The sequence below is a fragment of the Callorhinus ursinus genome, unplaced genomic scaffold (genome assembly GCF_003265705.2).
Source record: "Callorhinus ursinus isolate GAN/ISIS: 27379988/994484 unplaced genomic scaffold, GSC_fseal_2.0 scaffold3, whole genome shotgun sequence".
Classification (NCBI taxonomy): Eukaryota; Metazoa; Chordata; class Mammalia; order Carnivora; family Otariidae; genus Callorhinus; species Callorhinus ursinus.
Window position 1 is genome coordinate 18,039,330 of NW_027397065.1, and position 20,195 is coordinate 18,059,524.

At 34.9% G+C, this 20,195-nt stretch overlaps 1 protein-coding gene across 5 annotated transcripts in view; it reads right to left on the reverse strand.

Moving 5' to 3' along the window:
* The window catches only part of SLCO4C1 (solute carrier organic anion transporter family member 4C1), a 74,124-nt gene that overhangs the window by 29,660 nt on the left and 24,269 nt on the right, over positions 1–20,195 (reverse strand). For all 5 annotated transcript variants that reach the window (XR_012376946.1, XR_012376948.1, XM_025866845.2 and 2 more), the window contains exons 3-8: positions 9,146–9,328; positions 7,369–7,465; positions 5,394–5,515; positions 3,355–3,473; positions 1,205–1,349; positions 596–791 (exon numbers count right to left, since the gene is read on the reverse strand). Coding sequence is in view for 3 of the 5 variants with exons in the window: in XM_025866845.2 (XP_025722630.2) it covers positions 596–791; positions 1,205–1,349; positions 3,355–3,473; positions 5,394–5,515; positions 7,369–7,465; positions 9,146–9,328 (862 nt within the window). In the remaining 2 variants the exon portion in view is untranslated. The remainder of the gene's footprint in view (positions 1–595; positions 792–1,204; positions 1,350–3,354; positions 3,474–5,393; positions 5,516–7,368; positions 7,466–9,145; positions 9,329–20,195) is intronic.

Sequence of the window (20,195 nt, forward strand, 5' to 3'; positions counted from 1 at the left end):
GCTTCATTTTAATTTCTCTCCTGGACTCTTTTCAACCCACCTAATACATGAATTTCATCATAAGGAGTCACCTCCATTTTTAAAGACTTAAATCAAAGGCAATATAAAATGTAAAATTCTCCCTAGGATGTGAATCCCTTCAGAGCTAAGACTCTGTCATATTCATATCTGTATCCCTGAATGTAGTACCCAGGATACAACAGGTGCTCCTTAATTGCTCTCCAAATAAATACCCAACATTTAATAAGATGTAAATTAGTTAAGTGAAGAAACAAAACAAAACAAACCTACATAATTTTTATAGGAAAAAGTCTTCCAATTGGGATGGGTTAGCCCGGTGATGGGTATTAAGGAAGGCACGTATTGCATGGAGCACTGTGTGTTATATGAAAACAATGAATCCTGGAACACTACATCAAAAATTAATGATGTACTGTATGGTGACTAAGATAACAAAACAAAACAAAAAATAAAAAATAATAAAATAAAATATAGCCAATCTTTCATTATTTGATTCAAGAAAGCATATACTTCGAAATATGCACATCACTTATTACCCTGATATTAATACCAAAAAGCACTGAAATATATTTACCCATTATACAATTCAGACACACCGGCAAGTGGCTCATTTTCACAGTTGGCATAAACAAATACAAAACTCAGTGCAAACGCAACTAAAGATGTGAGCAAAGCAAACTTCATAGAGTTTTTACATGTCATTTTGAGTTTTGAAACAAGGACACCACCTAAAATCTGACCAAGAGCAGCTCCAGGAATTAAAACAGCCCCTGATGAGAAAGAAGACACAGAGTGAGAAAACATACAAGTGTACTCAGTTACTCATATGACAATTGGAAAACATCAAAAACAAGCACAGTATTGTTTTAACGAATACTATCGCGCAATTTAGAAACCTATAAATAAAATAGTGGTTATGTCAAGAGATTAATAAAATTAATGTGTTGGATATTAAGATCAGCAAATATTCTCTTTAGCTACACATCCTGTGTACCTAAAGAGAATCTGTATTTCTCATTCATACAACAGACTAAAGTCAGAAAATAAGAAACTTGTATGAAAATCAGTATAGTTTAAATTTTAAAAAGTGGGCTATCCAAAATGATACACTATTCGAATAAACATTTAATGTGGTAAAGTAAAATTATTAGATTAAACTCAAACAAAAAGAAAAATGGTTTACCTGCAAGCGTGGCTGCAAAGCTGGAAGACAATCCAAATTGATTTTCTATAAATTTAGGTAAAAATGTAGCAAACCCAGTAGTAATTAAGGCTTCTGAAGCAGTTGAAAGAACTAAACACATAAAGACAGTATTCCGCATCAAATTCTAAGGAAAAAACATAGTTCATCAAATGAATAACTATGATTATACTGCAAAATGTAGCATTTGAATAGCAGCATGATGAAATGACTAATTTTTAATAAATACAATATAATTATCTACAAAATTTCAGCATTTTCTCCAATACAAAAGCATAACTATGGAATATTAATAGCTTTATATATACTATGTTGAACAATTTATACGTGCAACACCTAGAGAACTGACAGGTGATTCATCAGGAGGGTGATTGTGCCTTATCATATGCAGGGACTGGGTAAAGGATTTTAAAAGCCAGCTTGGAAAGATTCCCTTCCGCAGTCTACTATAAATCTCCAAACATTAAATCTACCCCTTGTCTGATTTATTTTACTGTGTTTTGAATTTCCATGTCTAGTAAATGAAGAACTCAACTACAAGCACAGATGAGAATGGTCTGTAAGTTATCAAATTTATATTGTTCCATAAGTAAAGGACTCAATAGTTAAGAACCTTAGGTAGTTATAATTTTAAATATGGATTGCTGGACTTCTCAATCTTTTTCATCTATCAGGGAGACTATAGAGATTAATAAAGCCAGTTTATCTAACCATAAAGTAAAACCAAATTATAGTTCTGGAATATTAAAGGCAAAAAAATTTCAATCAAACAAAATACACACATGCATGTACACACCCACACACAGGAGTGATGAAGGGGCAAGATAGTTAGAAGTCAGATCCAGGTGATCTAACAGAAGAATAACAATAGTGACAAAAGGAGAAAAAGTACCTGAATGAAAACATTCACTATTTTTTAAAAATAATAATAGCAGAAAATACTTAAGTCTTCAGATTAAAAAAGATAATGGATTTCTGTCAAGGATTAATGAAAAAACACATATAGTGAGGTATAACCTATCAAACTGCCTGAAATTAAAGATAAATGAAAAAATGCATGAATTTGTAAATGGAGATAAAAAAGAATCACACTAACATGAAACTTCTCAACTACAACACATTTAAGTAGAAAAGAGCAATATAACACCCACAGACTTCTGGGACTAAAAGAATATAACCCGGAAGTGTCCATCTAGTCAAAATATCATTTCGTATTCAAGGATACTTAGATGGTATCCTGCCTGAGGAAAACTTGCAATAAAATACCGTACCCAGAGAGATCCGACTGAGAATTGAGACTTCGAAGCATGAAACCGTAGGAATAAAAAAAGCAGCAGGGAGTAATAACCCTTGATGGCAATATACATAAGAATTTATAAAATAAATAAAATTATTATAAAAGAAAACAGTAGTTGGAACAATCTCAGCAAAACACAAGAATTTGCCTGCATGGGAGAGAACAGAGGGTTGAAAGGTGTGATAAATGGAGTAAGAACATTTTAAGTTTTCATTTAAGGGGGAAAATAAAAATAATTGAAAAGTAAATAATTTCAAATCTTGAAAAGGTAAAATTATAAACTCCTGTATGTATAAAACTTTTATGATCTAAATGGAAAGAATGTTTTTCTGAGGAGTACAACAGAACAGACCAGAACATTTGTTTCTTCAACCTCAAATTCAAACCAAGTAACCACTAACTGCCACTTCTTTCACAACAGAAAAATATTGGTTTGACATTCTCAAATATATATTTACAATTCAGTGATAACTGATCGATCCATTACATGAGGGAAATGGCAAGGAACAATGATTGGCTATAACACTAATGAGGAACCACTGAATAATGATATTAGATATCAATAAGTTAATTCATGTTCTTTTAACCGTTCTACCCCGGAATAGTTCTCATTTACTCAAAGCATAATAAAATTAAATCTGAAGTTATTTATTTATAAGAGCTAGAACTATAGTAAATAGGCAAACAAAAATGCATCATGAAAATATTTGTGTGTATATATGTATATATTTATTCATGTATATATGTAATATATACATATATCTACCTATCTATATGTGGAGCAGGGTGTGTGTGGGGGGGGGTGTGGGTGGGTGTGTGTACAGTGTTATTTTACCTTTAGAGCAGCTGGAAAATCTTTCAAACTTGTTCCAAAATTCTCCTCTGTGTGTTTTAAGGAGCTATGCTTTTCCTGATGAGTCTGGCAAGTTCTTTCACTATGGATTTTTGCTGTACCTAAAAAAATAGTAAATGTACTTGCTCTATCACTTCATTCTTCATTTTTTTTAAAGATTTTATTTATTTATTTGAGAGAGAGAGAATGAGAGATAGAGAGTACAACAGGGAAGAGGGTCAGAGGAAGAAGCAGACTCCCTGCTGAGCAGGGAGCCAGATGCGGGACTCGATCCCGGGACTCCAGGATCATGACCTGAGCCAAAAGCAGTCGCTTAACCAACTGAGCCACCCAGGTGCCCTCATTCTTCATTTTTTTAAATGCTTGCTTTTTAACTGACACACACTTCTACAAATATATAAATTCTGTAACATAAGAAGCCAGTTCCTCTCTTCGTCAACCAAATTGCACAAATTATCTATGTATGTAATTTGTCTGTCCTGAGAGCTAGTATTATTCCTATTAGCTAAAGAAGTTCCAATCAGTCTAGAAATTAAAATGAGACAATTTTGTTCCAATGACATATTTATTCCATTTACAAATATCTCTTAAATTCTTTTCTTCCTTTAAAATGGATCTCTTTTTCATCCATCATCCATTACATATTAAACGAAGTATGTTTGAGGCTCTTTTCCTTTACATTCTTTTATTCTAACATGCTTTGCAAATGAAATATTTACCATGTATTACCATGACCCTTTGATTTTTAATAATGGCACTGTCAATAAATCTGAGAAAACAGCCAATGTATGGAATTATAAGTTGGATGGCCCAGGGTAGAAAGAAATCAATGAGTCCACCTATTTCTACTCTGTCAACTTTTCTTCTGCCCATTCCGAAAAGTTAATCATCTATCCTGTTATACATAACAACAGGAACAACTATTTAACTAATTTCTGCCTACAGAAAATACTTCAACAGATAATGTATTTGAACTACATGGTTATATAGAAGCAAATTTTTACAGAGAAAGGAATGGATATTCTTTTCTCTTAATCTTTTCTTTTTTAGGCAAACTAATATTGAAATATGGTGAAAATGAGTGCTGTGAATTGTGTTAGACTGTTGAATCACAGACCTGTATCTCTGAAACATATAATACATTATATGTTAAAAAAAAAAAGAAGATAGTAGGAAGGGAAGAATGAAGGGGGGGAAATTGGAGGGGGAGATGAACCATAAGAGACTGTGGACTCTGAGAAAGAAACTGAGGGTTCTAGAGGGGAGGGGGGTGGGGGGATGGGTTAGCCTGGTGATGGGTATTAAAGAGGGCACGTTCTGCATGGAGCACTGGGTGTTATATGCAAACAATGAATCATGGAACAGTACATCAAAAACTAATGATGTAATGTATGGTGATTAACATAATAATAAAAAAAAGAAAATGAGTATACTGCAGTATTACTCTGGTGACAATTGAAAATAAAGTACTTGTACTCTCATCAACAAATAACATCAATGATTTAAGGCAGATTGATTGTTGGTTAGTGAGGAACTGAATGCAAACTAATGGTTTGAATTGAATGCAAACTAACAGTTTGAAAGATCCTATATCTTGCATATACATAAAGCAAGATTCCAGATAACACATAATACACAGGAAACAAATTTATTATTAAGTGTGTATATATACATATAAAATAAAATATTATTAACATGTTATATATTATAGTATTATATAGTATATATAATAATATATTAAGTTATTAATAAGTTATTAATTTATTATATTATTAAGTATATCTATACTAAAAAAGTGAATGTAGACAAGTTTATTGCTTTTATTAATTGGAAATAAAGGAAAACCATGAGTATTAAGATAGCTACACAAAATTTCCTAAAGACAAATACTCAAAAGTTAATATAGGAAGACAACTGAAATTCTATAAAACAATGAATTTTCTAGGATTCTTAGAAATTATAAGCAACCCTTGGCCCAGAATTGGAATAAAATTCCCTGGTTTTGAAGAAAATATGTTTACCTGGTAAATGTTTTGGAAAGCATAAGAAAGGTATTATCAAAGACCAAGCAAAGAGCCAACACAGAAGAAATCCAATCCACCACGCCCCCAGCCATCGTGGATCATCTTCAGTGATAGCTATGCTATAGGACAGAAAAACAAAATGTAAAAGTCAACTCTACCTTGCTCATTAAAATGCAGTTATGATAAGTACAGACTTTGTAATTCAAGTGCATATATAGGGGAATAGTATTATAGTACCCAACATTTTAAGTTAAGTTGAGCCATTGTGATGAATCAGATAACAGGGAGCAGGGATAAATGAGAGCTGTAAGAACAATGGTTTACAAAGTATTTCATATGGCAATATAACAGAGAAGTGCAAAATATTTAATAGTAAATACAGGTATGCTGAATATCTGAAAGCATACATAGAATTTCTGAACATTGTTTACCTAACTTTGGCTAAGTTTTTCTTCTCCACTATAGTGAGTACATCTTACAGCAAATCACTGATCGATGTTAAAAGCCCATACACTGTGCTTCGATTAAGGCATTCATTTAAATGTAAAATTCATTTATTTTATTTACTTACCTATTTATTGAGGTATAATTGACATACAATATTATATTAGTTTCAGGTATACAATATAATGATGCAATATTTCAATATATTACAAAACGATCACCACATTAAGCCTACTTAACATCTGTCACCATATAGTACAGAATTGTTTTTCTTGTTTTGAGAACTTATAAGATTTACTCTCTTAGCAACTTTCAAATATGCAGTCCAATATTACCAACTATATTTGCCATGTTGTATATTACATCCCATGACTTAATTATTTTACAACAAGAACTTTGTATTCCTTTTACCCATATCACCATCCCCCACCTGTGGTAACCACGAATTTGTTCTCTGTATCTACGAGCTTGGTTTTTTGTCTGTTTTTGTAGATTCTGCATACACATGAAATCATATAGTATTTTGTCTTTCTCTGTCTGACTGTAAAGTTCTTCTTAAAGTAATTTAGTAACAGTATTTTATAATGATTCTCATAGTTTTATATCAATAGGTTTCTCCCCCAAACACATGATTCCTACAACTCATGTAATTCTCCACTGAATTTAAAAACCTTTCTTAAAAACTCAGCTGTCTGCTTCAAGGACTTTCTCTGTACATTTTTTATATAGTCTCTAAAATATTAACCTGGAACTAACAGCTCAAAGAACAAATCACATATCTAAAATCACATTTTCTTATTCATTACTCAGAGTCACACATAGGATTGTGCAGTTTTGATTCCTAGTGGTAAAATGAGAAAATATGGCCTCACCAAAGGTTACTAACTTCTCTATATTCAGGAAAAAGAGAAGGTAACTTAGTGGTTAAAAGGAATTGGGAGTCAAAAAGATCACTTTGAATTCATGCCTTAGCCACTTACCAACCTCTGTGTATCAATTACCTAATAAGATTATTAAAAGGATTAAATTAAGTGGTATGTAAAATAAAGTAACACACAAAACCTATGATATATATAAAATAGGATGGGATAAATAAACATTACCTAGTATTATCCTCTATGGCCACAGTTAAAACCACACAATTGTGATTCCTCTGACCATATCAGAACTACTACAGAACTTAGTCTGAGAATCATAGACACTTGAGGCTTTTCAGGCTATCTACATCCAGCTAAATCTACTAAAAGAACAACCAATTTTGATTAAATTCTTCTTTCTGAACAATGCATGGGGTCCTAGATATGTATGTTGAAAAATTTCACAGGTGACTTTTATGCATCCTTATTTATGAATAAATGCATTATACTAGGGGGTGGTATGGCATTAATTCATGAAGCAGTGCAGCTAAAACATTATAGAAAAACTGTGTGTATTCAGTTTTGTTTCAAATACTTTGAAAATGTTTTATGATGTTAAAATCATTAAAATAAAATAAATTTAAATAAGAGAAGAATAGATATTGCCTTGCCTTTGTCCCAAATCCACATCAATGTACAAGGTTAGCAGCTGTCCTCCCAATACATAGCCAACAGCAGGGCCTAATATTGACATAGAATAGCCAATTCCTAGAAGAACAAAGACATTGAAAATGGTCAACTGTACAACTTTGCTATGAATGTCTTATAGTAGTGAAGAAATATTTTACTGTAAAAATTTGAAATGATTAGAATTACGACAAAATTATGCATTTTCCATAAAAAAGTACAATTTGGTACCACTTGTTAATAAGTCAAGGAACTTAGGAATATTTTTAAAAATAAATATAACTATAAAATATGCTTTAAATATATATGTAATTCTATGTAAAAGTTGTTAGACTATAATAATAATTGCAATAAATCCAGCAACAATAAATTCAGAGAAAATTGCATTATTTTCTGTTGCATTAAATGGCAACAGAGGTAATATATCTACGATTACCCTTTATGGATGATGATAATTACTGTTTACAGTTCTTATGGAAGAAAATAATGTGAAATGAGAAGGCTTTTCCACTCTGTACACACTCTAAAAGCAATTTGTATTTTGCTCTACAGCAGCTGATTTTAAAGCCTGGATTTGGTGATTAGCCTGGTTCATAAAAGTAAGCCATTAGTTTAAACTCCTGCACTTAGTGAATCTTCCATTTCTACTTGCAGCAGAATTAAACTGACCTTATTTCTCTCAGATATTTAAAATTTTGCCATATGTAACATTTAAATTTTTGCAAAAAATTATGCATACATTAGTATCTTCACATATTACCACCTTCTGAATTTTTTATTAACTGATAAGATTCTCATTTGCATACACAAAAGAACAGAATCTATCATACCCAAAGCTAAGCATGTGTCAATGGTAAAAATGACTTATGTACTTGACCAAGTTTCCAAAGTAAGGGTCATGAAAGGTGATCTTTTGAAGGACCACTGAGTCAAGATTCTGAAGAGAAAGACCTAAAAAATTAGAACTGATTTTTTTTTTCCTGGGCATATTTGCTGATTCTACAAAAGACCCTGGGAAGGTTAACAATCCTTGCTCTTCTCCAGGAAGTAGGGAAACCAAAGTTGCAGTTCAGAGCCCCTAACTTGGGAGTTATACTTTATAAACTTCCCCCACCCTACATTTTATGTAGGCACCTAGGAGGCTATACTCTAAAAGTAAGGGTGAGTTAGAAGTAGACTTGCCCACAGAATAAGTACAGCTTTGCTTCAAATAAACTCAATCTGTGACATTACAAAGAGGGGATCCCAAATTGTAGAATACAGAATTCATATCTATCCTCACAAACTCTTTATAAGATGGCCCAGAAAGCCCTCTCTTCCCATCTGTCATGTGAGGACACAGGAAAAAGATGAATGTCTATGAGGTAGGAAGTGGGTCTCACCAGACACTGATTCTGTGAGTACCCTGATCTTAGACTTCTCAGCCTCCGGGGCTGTGAAAAATAAATTTCTGTGGTTTACAAGCCAACCAGTCTATGGTATTCTGTTATAGCAGACTGAAAGAACTTAAGACAGTCCCAGAACAGAAAACAGAGCAGGATGTCCACAAAACTCCTAACTGCCTTCAGCTGAAGTACATGTGTCAGTAAATGATGAAACAAAAACAGTAATATTGCTGTATCTGCCATCTACTGGGAATCTAATGGAAATACCCATGAAATTACAACTAACTTTTTAATAAACATCTATTATATTTTTACTTATAAATTAAGCAATAAAATGAAATGATACTGAAACATTTATATTACAGAGAAAACTTACCAATGTACAGAGAAGATTTGTGTGTGGGAACAGAATCATCAATAAAGGCTGTTCCCAGGGTATAGAGAGGAGTTCCTCCTGTTCCCAGCAATAGTTGTCCCAAGATGAAGACATACAAGTAGTTAGAAAGTGAAGAACTTGAAGAGGCACAATTGGTTCTATTCCTTGTTGTTATGCAAGTATCTTTGGGGGTAAAAAATTAAATTGTGAATTTACAGAAATTTAGCTAATAATTGAAATATCTATTTTTATCAATTATACTTGCCTAACAACCTTCTTTATTTCTTTCAATCACTTCACTTTGATTAAACTGTTCTTAAAATACATACATTACTAAAGAAAATTAAAGAAATATTATCATGTTAAAATTTAGACAATGTAGAACAAAACTGAGGAACATTAAACGATCAAAATTAACAAATTTGGAGTAAGTTAATATAAACACAATTGAAGCAAGTGGTGCCAGGGAAGTTTTCAGATTAAGGAAAAAAAAAAAACTAGCCTTTATTTTTCTTTCCAAGTCATAAATACAGTATGACCAGCATACTGAATTTGTCAATCGACACCCTGAACACATGTGAAAAGCATACTTAGGTTATATGATATTTTGGTCAAAACAGTAATTTCTTAATATTCACTACAAAGCCATAATACTTAAAGTTATGTCTAGTTCTTTCTTGTAGCTCAAACTATTTTATCAAATTTATTTTTAAGCAACTTTTAGCCCTATAGAATATTCTTCTGAGTATCATCAAAAGAAAAATGGTTATTTTTAAGATTTGATTAAAATCTTCTTAAAAATCACATTCAAAGCCTGGATAATATAGTAAATCCATATTTCCTAAACTCACCTGATAATATTAATGAATAAAGATGTTTGTTAAAAATATATGCCCAGGGGCGCCTGGGTGGCTCAGTCGGTTAAGCGGCTGCCTTCGGCTCAGGTCATGATCCCAGGGTCCTGGGATCGAGCCCCATGTCCGGCTCCCTGCTCAGCAGAGAGCCTGCTTCTCCCTCTCCCTCTGCCTGCCACTCTGCCTACTTGTGCTCTCTATCTCTCTGTCAAATAAATAAATAAAATCTTTAAAAAAAAAAAAAATATATATATATATATGCCCAGCACTTTCTTTCCCTTTGAAGCTGGTATTATCCAGAAACTGCATTTTAACAATAGCCTTAGATGATTCTATTTTCATTTCCTTAATAGCAGATAAAGATGTATTACTTCCTGAATGATGAGATGAGTAAGACCCCCAAAGCACCAATCCTGAAGACTCTTTAACTGGTCCATGACCATCAGATTTTCAGATGCAAATTTTATGCATAAAATATTTATTATTTTTATTTTAAAATTTAAAACATACCCTATAATTTTGTACATATTCATATTATAAGAGGTAAATGAATATTTTGGCAGATCATTTGTATTTGTAATTGGGCTAAGTCTGAATTATTTGTCTTACCTCCCTGGCCACATCAGACATTTGACCTATGACTTCTGGTTTCAATATTCACTTTTCTGGAGGTAGCAGATTAGACTAAAACTAGTCTCTTATTATTTGATACATTGCACAATTAAACATACTTACATGTATTTCTTGGTTTATTTTTTTCCTATTTTTCTATAATAGAGAAATATCTTTCTGTAGTAATCTAGTAGATATCTTGACCATGTGAGTATTCTGTGGGGTTTTGGTGTTTGTTTTTTCCCATAGGAAGTAATCTATGAGGTTTCAAGATGTTTGTTTAAGTAAATTTTTAAATAGCACAGAAGAAGATCAAGAGAAATACAAAACTCTCCCTTCCCCCTGCCTGCCTCCACTTTATGCTCTTCCATATAACTCATATGGAGGTAATGACCACTGTTAACAGTTCCTTTTATTTTTTTTTTCAGACATTTTCTCACACATTCACACATTTTATATCCATTTACTTTTTTGACACAAGTATGGTCATACTAAACATACTGTTCTTATACTCAACAACTTCCAGATTTCACTTATGTCCTGGACATCTTTGATGTTGGAATTTGATCGTATTTAAATTTCTCTGTTGGCACTGCCATAACATCCCACAGCATAAATGCCATATAACTTACTTAATCCACAACTTACACTTAATAACTAATAACATAACATTTATTATTATTATATTGTACATATATTTAGGTCATTACAAACATGTTGTGATATGCATTTTTGAAATTTCCTTGGCATATTTATGCAAGCCTATCTGTAGTACAGTTTCTAAAAAGTGGAACTGCTAGGTCAAAGTGTATAAATATTTATATTTTGATATTGCCAAACTGCCTTATCAAAAAGTTAAACAAATATGCAATCACACCAGCAATGCAATAACACTTTGCATAATAAAATTAAATTACTATCAGTCTCTCTGGTTAAAAAAATGTGCGCACATGTGCGTGTATATACACACACATATTTTTTAATTCAAATTTTTAGGCTCATCGGTACAATTAAGCATTTCTTATATGTTTATTGGCCACTTGTATATATTTTCTATGAATTTTTCAAATTTACTTCATGGGTTCTGATTTTGATATTTGATTTATGAAAGTCTCCCCTTCTCCAAGATTACATATAAATTAACATGATTTTATCACAGAATTTTTCCTACTTTACAGTTGACCCTAGAGCAGTGCAGGATTTGGGGTGCCAGTCCCTGCATAGTCAGAAATCCATGTATAACTTTTGACTCCCCCAAAACTGAACTACTAATAGCCTGCTGTTGAAAATCCTTATTGATAAAAGGTTGATTAGCACATATTTTATGTTTCATGTATTATATAGTATATTCTTATAATAAAGTAACCTAGAGTAAAGAAAATGTTAAGAAAATCATAAGGAAAATACATTTATAGTAAGTACTGTACTATATTTATCAAAAAAAAACCTCTGTATAAGTGGACCCACACAATTCAAACTTGGGTTTTTGTGTTCCTCAACTGTATTTTTAATTCATATGTAATATAGTTTAGTGGGGAAAGACTGGGATGCAGTAGTCTGTTGGATTAACCAAAGATTATCTTTTACTCAATTTCTTGGGTGTGGGTTTATTTTTAGATACTTAGTTTTATGTTACTGATCTTTGCAGTCTTTCTCTGGACCAAATCTCTTGTAATTACTCCAGCTGTCTAAGCTTTGAGATATCAACATCTCATCCCAGCTATGACCCATTTCACAGTACTACATGAAAGGCATGGTAACAATTAACATCTTCTTCTATCATTTTTCCCAAGTAAACAAGGCCTAAGAGCTATTTATGAAAACTACTCTATCCAATATATTACTCTCTGTATTATTTCTGAATAATTTCTTTCTATTGCTTTTCTTAAAATTAGTAAAAAGAAATGCCATATCAAGTCACAGAAAGGCTTGAATGAATCTTAAATATATACTGCTAAGTGAAAAATCCAGCCTGGAGAGGTGGGGTTAAGATCACATGGTAGTAGGAGGACCCCACGCTTGCCTCCTCCCTCCAACACAGCTAGATAAAAATCAAATCATTCTGAACACCCAAGAAATCAATCTGAGAACTGAGAGAATGAACTGCACAACTAAAGGGAGAGAAGAGGCCACAACATGGAAGGTAGGAGGTGTGGAGATGAGACGTGACTTGGGGGTAAAAGGATCACAGGTGCTGCAGAGGGGAGGGAGCCCTGATGATGGAGAGTGGAGAAAGAGAGAGCAAGGGAGAGACAGAAAGAGAAAGGGAGCAAGCACACACAGCATGCAGGGGATCACACAAGAAAAACACTTCCCCAAAACCAATACCTGGGAAAAGGAGAGGGGCTGATTATTGCTGAGTTTTTACAACCAGTGGAACTCAAAAACTGGAGTTTTAGAAATCCTTGCCATGGTCAGTGTGGAGCCCAGCAGGCACAGTGGTGCTCCTGGGGGAGAGGGCGCAGACATCATGATATGAGGATCCCCTGGGACACACTGGGGGAGACAGTTATTCCTACTTGTAGTGCATTTGGGAGAGGTGGCATTACCTCTCAGGGGACAAACGAGACAGCGGGCATCATTGTGCTGCCCAGTCCCTTAGCATAGGGGCAGAGACACACCTGCTGAAAGCAGCTAACCTGGACACTGTGTTTTACTCTGAACTCCAAGTTCCTGTGAATTAGTCTGGGACAAACGCCACCAGCCACAGCATAGGGAGGCCCTCTTTCAGAAGACCAGCATAGTCTGTGCTGAGCCAGGTCCCTAAAGTTTAGAGTTTTGAAACTCAGCTGACATGCCTGAGATAAAACACAGGTGTACTGCACCACCAGGAGGGTACACAGTCTGGACACAGAGAGGATGAAGGCAGGGATCTGAGGAATGCCTGGGACACATGAGGAGAGAGTGATCATTCTTTCACGAGGGCTTCCCAAACAGCATTAGGCACAAACTCTGAAGACCAGAGAGGGGGCTGGAGCTATTTTTCTCCAGCACAGACTAACTTCAGTGAGCAGAACAGGGCCCACAGTGAAGGCCTCAGCCGCTTACACAAAGTCCCACTCCCCCCAACCTCCCACCCTCATGCTCTGCAGGTGATTCTTTACTAAGGCAAGCATGCCCCAGAGCAGCACAAACCCAGCACCCTTCCCCCAGAAGACCAGCATGAACCTCCCACAGGCACCAAGTCTACTGACCATAGAGTGCTGCAAAGCTTCAGCTCTAGGGGAAATAGGATCTGGCCCCTTTTAACAAGCAGACCACAGCACACCTAGTTAAAACTCTCCACACTCTGCATAAGATCCAAACACTCCCCACTGCAGGCAAAGAGAAACTCTGCAGAAGATTGACCTGAGGGAAAGAGCAGCCAAAATACAACAGCAGAGTGCACACACCATACCCCAGAAACACTGCCTAAAGTGCCAGGCTGTGGAGGTTATAGGACCTCTTCTTCATAAAGCTATTACTCTCAGAAGCAGGAAACATAGCAGGCTTTCCTAACACAGAGAAGACAGAGACCTAAACAAAATGCGAAGGCAGAGGAATTCATCCCCAAAGAAATAACAATAAAAGGTCATGGCCAGGGATCCTATCAGAACAGATGTAAGTAATATGCCTGAACCAGGATTTAAAACAACAATCATAAGGACACGAGCTGGGCTTCAGAAAAGCAAAGAAGACACCAGGGAGTCCCTTACCACAGAAATAAAAGACCCCCAAACTAGTCAGGCTGAAATAAAAAATGCTATTACAGAGAAGCAAAACCAACTGGATGTAATGACCACAAGGATGGAAGAAGCAGAGAAACAAATAAGTGATACAGAAGATCAAATTATGGAAAATAATTAAGCTGGAAAAAAGAAGGAAAGAAAAATGTTGCATCACAAATATAGACTCAGGGAACTCAGCAACTCCATAAAACATAATAACATTCATATCACAGGAGTCCCAGAAGAAGAAAAGAGGGAAAAGGGGGCAGAAAGCTTATTTGAGGAAATGATAGCTGAAAACTTCACTAATTTGGGGAAGGAAACAGACCTCCAAATCCAGAAGGCACAGAGTACTCCCACCAAAATCAACAAAAGTCAGCCAATACCAAGATATATTGTAGTAAAATTTGCAAAACACAGAGAGAAGGAAAAAATCCTAAAAGCAGCAAGGCAAAAGAAATCCCTAACTTACAAGCAAAGACAAATAAGGTTAGCAGCAGACCTATCAACAGAAACTTAACAGGCCAGAAGAAAGTGGCATGATATATCCAACATATGGGATGGGGAAAAAATAGACAGCCAAGAATACTTTATCCAGCAAGGTTGTCATTCAGAATAGGAGAGATAGAGAGTTTTCCAGACAAACAAAAACTAAAGGAATTCATGACCACTAAACCACCCTGCAAGAAACAGTAAAGGGGACTCTGAGTTGGAAAGAAAGACCAAAAGCAACAAACACTAGAAAGGAACAGAGAAAATCTCCAGAAACAATGACCTGTTAGGTAATACAATGGCATTAAATTTAAATCTATCAATAATCACTCTCAATGTAAATGGACTAAATGCTCCAAACAAAAGACAGTGAGTATCAGAATGGATAAAAAAACAAGACCCATTCTATATGAGACTAATTTTAGACCTAAAGACACTTGCAGATTGAAAGTGAGGAGACAGAGAACCATCTATCATGCTAATGGACATCAAAAGAAAGTTAGAGTAGCCACACTTATATCAGACAAACTAGATTTTAAACCAAAGACTGTAACAAGACATGAAGAAGGGCACCATATCATAATAAAGGGGTCTATCCAACAAGATCTAGTAATTATAAATATTTATGCCCCCAACTTGGGAGCATCCAAATATATAAAACAATTAATAACAAACCTAAAGTCATTGATAATAACACAATAATAGTAGGACACTTTAACACCCCACTTAGAACAATGAACAGATCATCTCAGCAGAAAATCAACCAGGAAACAATGGCTTTGAATGACACACTGGACCAGATGGACTTAACAGATATTTTCAAAACATTTCATCCTAAAGCAGCAGAATACACATTCTTTTCGAGTGCACATGGGACATTCTCCAGAATGGACCACATACTGCATCACAAATAGGCTTCAACCAGTACAACAAGACTGAGATTATACCCTGTACATTTTCCGACCACAGCTCTATGAAACTTGAAGTCAACCATGAGAAAAAAGTTGGGAAGATCACAAATACATGGAGGTCAAAAACATCTTACTAAAGAAGGAATGGGTCAACCAGGAAATTAAAAAAGAAATGAAAAAAATACATGAAAACATCATGGTCCAAAACCTTTGGGATGCAGCAAAAGCAGTCATAAGATGGGAGTATACAGCAATACAGGTCTACCTCAAGAAGTCAGAAAAATCTCAAATACATAACGTAACCTTACACCTAAAGTAGCTGCAAAAGGAAAAGCAAATGTAGCCTAAAGCCAGCAGAAGAAGGGAAATAATAAAGATTATAGCAGAAATAAATGATACAGGAAAAAAAAAAAACAGTAGAAAAGATCAATGAAACTAGGAGCTGGTTCTTTGAAGGAATTAACAGAATTGATAAACCCCTAGCCAGACTTACCAAAAAGAAAAGAGAAAGGACCCAAATAAATAAAATCACCAATGAGAGAGGAGAGATCACAACCAACACCACAGAAATACAAACAATGATAAGATTATCATTGAATCATCAAGAATATCATGAAAAATTATATGCCAACAAATGGGGCAATCTGGAAGAAGTGGATAAAAAATCAGAAAAGTCTGAAGTCAAGGAGGGATTCTATGGAATGTTGCTGGCTTTAAAGATGGAGAGGACCATATGCCAAGGAATATGAGGAGCTTCTAGAAGCTTACAGCAACACCTAATGATGATCATCAAGGAAATGGAGATCTCAGTTAAACAATCCCCAAAAACCATTACTTCCAACAGTTTAATAAGCCTGGAAAAGGATTCTCCTCTAGAGCTGCAAATTAGAATGCAGCCAGCTGACACCCTGAGTTTTGAGACTCTGAACAGAGAACCCAAGCTGAGCTGTGCCAGACTCTGGACCCATGGAGTCAGTAAGATAATATAACTGTGCTGTTTCGAATTAAGTTTGCATAATATATTATGCAGCAATAGAAAACTAATACAAACATCTTACCAAAAGTTAACCAAAGAACAATTTGCCTCATTCTAGGTTGAATAATAACCAAAAAGGAAAAGCTAAACACATGGCAGAATAGTCTCCAGAAAAATGTCACTATGACGCAGATTTAAAAAATTACCATATTACCACGCTTTAAAAGTGATGACAACAATTGTTTCTTAAAATCAAAATTGGAAACAGGGATTTAATAAGCTCATAAATGTGATGAATAAGAGAAGAAAAAAATGGGCTGAAAAAATCAGGAAAGACATGAAATAAAAATGAAAACTACCATAGAAATAAAAGTCACATCAAAAATGGGGAAAAGAAAACAGGACTCAAAATCACAAGGAGACAGAATACATATCTGTGACTTGAGAAATATGAACAAAATTAAATAAACCAAAACTAAGACTTAAAAGATTAGAGAGAAAATTATGGAAATGAGATCCAGACAAAGAAAATCAAACATGGGCATAATCAATCAGAATAGGAAAAAGTATATACTCTGAGGTAGAACTTACGAAACTTTCCTGAAATAAATGAAAACTGATCTATAATTAAAAGAGCATAAAGCATCCCAGGAAAATTTGATGCAGGACTTTCAAGACTATACCTTTATAAAGTTATTGGATTTTAAAGATGAAGAAAGACTTATTTGTGCAGTCAAGAAAAAAGATAGTCACTTACGTAGAGGGAAATAAAAAACACTTAGCTGGCATCAGACTTCTCTAGAGCAACATTAATCTCATAAAGCAAAGGAAATGGCTTTTAAAAAAAAGTAGTCAGTGAAAGATAATGTGACTCATAAATCTTACACTCAAACTATCATTCAAGTATAAAGGCAAAAGACAAATATTTAAACATATTATAAATCTCAGGGAATTAACCTTTCCTGAAAAAAAAAACAAAAACAAGCACAAGAACTACTAGAGGATACTTTTCAGCCTACCAAGAAATACTTCATTCTGAGATGCCATGGGGACCTGAAGACTATTCATCCTAAGTAATATTAAATAATTTATTAAATTGCACCTGTTATAACACAGATTTTTAAAATAGCTACGTTTACTTATTATGTGAATTCTGTAGTATTATTAGTTGAGGAAAGTACCCGAACCTGGAATTTCAACATCTAATGAGAAATAAAAATTCCTGACAAAATAACTTTCAACACTAATTTAAAAGCATGTGATTTGACAATATACCACAAGAGGGAGCGCCTATGCTGTTCATGAACCGAGGGAGTGTTGCCAATAAAACTAAGGCTTACAACTTCACTTAATGGACAAACCAGTGTTCAGTCCTACCCACTAACCTGTGCAGGAACGAAAGGGAAAAGGGAAAATGAAAATCTACACACCTGGACATTTATAAATTAAATAGAAAACTCAGCCCAACCCTCATCCCCATTCAGAGGCCCATAGCCTGCTTCTCCCGAGGCATTTACCTTCAAAACATGGAAGTTAAGAGACCATGTTTTCCTCTGGGCCCATCAGCTGCTGCAGGCTGAGATGAGATTTCACTCCCCGAGGCACACTTTTTTTTCTTTTTCAATTTCCAGGAGGTACCCATATCTCCTGAGAAGAAACAGTTTTCTAGGGAACCTGGTCCGCCTAATTACCTACACCAGCTACTTTGAGGTGGCTAACTTGAAACAAAAACAGCCTCTCTTTCTCCATTCCCAGGGAATGACTGTAATCACCCCTGCCCCTCATCTCCCATCTCCTAGCGAATGCCCTGAAGGAGAAAGGGCTCCTGCTTTTGTTTAAACTTGACCAGTCCCAAGTCTAAGCCACATCCTCTGGCCTAGAGAGTACAGCTCATCCCCGCATCCTTCTTCTATAACTTCTCTTCATTAATCCTGTTACCAATCTTTCTATAACCTTTCCTTAAAAAAAGTTTCTTTAAAGAGAAAACAAGTTATCTTTGAGTTTCAGTGTCTGTGATGTGGGTCCCTCTCTGCACATGGCTCAAGGCAGGGGTCTTCTTGCCCAGGGCAGAGGGCAGCTGGTGGCAGTAGATCTGAGAAAGCAGCAAGAAAAATACTCTTCCTGAACGTGAGGAGCTACCCTCTCAAGTCCACATTTCCCTTGCCTACAACAACTCATGTAGGAACAGGAGATGAGCCAGGTGGCACAGGGATTTCTTGGGCTGCTACTATTCATAAAAATAGAGAGGGTGGGTGGGTGGCAAGAGGTTGTACAAGGAATCTCAAGACAATTCAGGACTCTATCTTTCTGGGAAATGAAAAGATGAGAGAGCCTTTGCCTGTGCAGTCAAGCTGCCTAGGATGCTAGCCTGCTCACTCACCTCCTATGGGGAACCTGAGTCAAGAAAGTGATTTTATAAAGGAGCTCTAACAGCATCTACGTAAAAATGCTGTAAATAAAAAGAGCAACATACTTTTATTAAATTAAGATTTAATCTGACCACAAAAGTACTTTCATGGTGCAGGTGAAAAGTATGAACACATACTGCATCATGCAACAGAGCAATTATTTATCTGAAGGAAGACAGCAAGGCAGAAATGACATAAGAAATGTGAGAGAAAGAAAGCAGAGAAGAGACATGAGCTGGCAGAACTCAGGAAAGAAAGGAAAAATTAAAACCCCATAGAAGTGAAGGTAAAATTAAAAGGGGCATAAAGGTGATGAGACTGAAAAAACACAGCAACAGGCATATAGTACAAAAATGAGAAAAGTGAGAGAAATAAATGGTAAAAAACACAGGAAGTGTTAACTACAGAAGGTAGTCCGAGGAGATCATATATACACATAATTTAAGTATCTGAGGAAAAAACTCTAACATCCTGGAATAAAATACTCAAAGATAAAATTTAAGAGAATGTCCCTAACATCTAAAAATATGTATGTAAATCTATATACTTCAATCTCCGTAACTGGGTGCCAGAGACACATGACATCAATAGTCATCACCAACACCTAACTTGGACTGGACTTTAAAGAGACACTCTGCAAACAACGAATCATGGAACACTACATCAAAAACTAATGATGTAATGTATGGTGATTAACATAACATAATAAAAATATATAAAAAATAAATAAATAAAAATTTTAAAAAAGGAGACACTCCAAATTGCATAGACCTATGGACTACTGAGAATATTCTTTGTAGAGAATACCAGCAGTATAATATATATCAAGTGTTACAAGCACTTCAAAATGACTTCAGAATACACAGGAGGCCAGAGGCTACTGAGTGAGTACTAATAAGAATGGATAAGAAATTCCAAAAATGTTAATGAGCAAATTATGAATACACAAAAGAGAAACACTGAAGTTACAAATATGAATAAAACCTTCTGAAAACTAACACATTAACCTTTCACTAAAGTGAAATAGAGCCTCATTTACCCAGGTTGGATGGTTCAGGAGGGGAATAAACTATATAAACAAATACTGTTA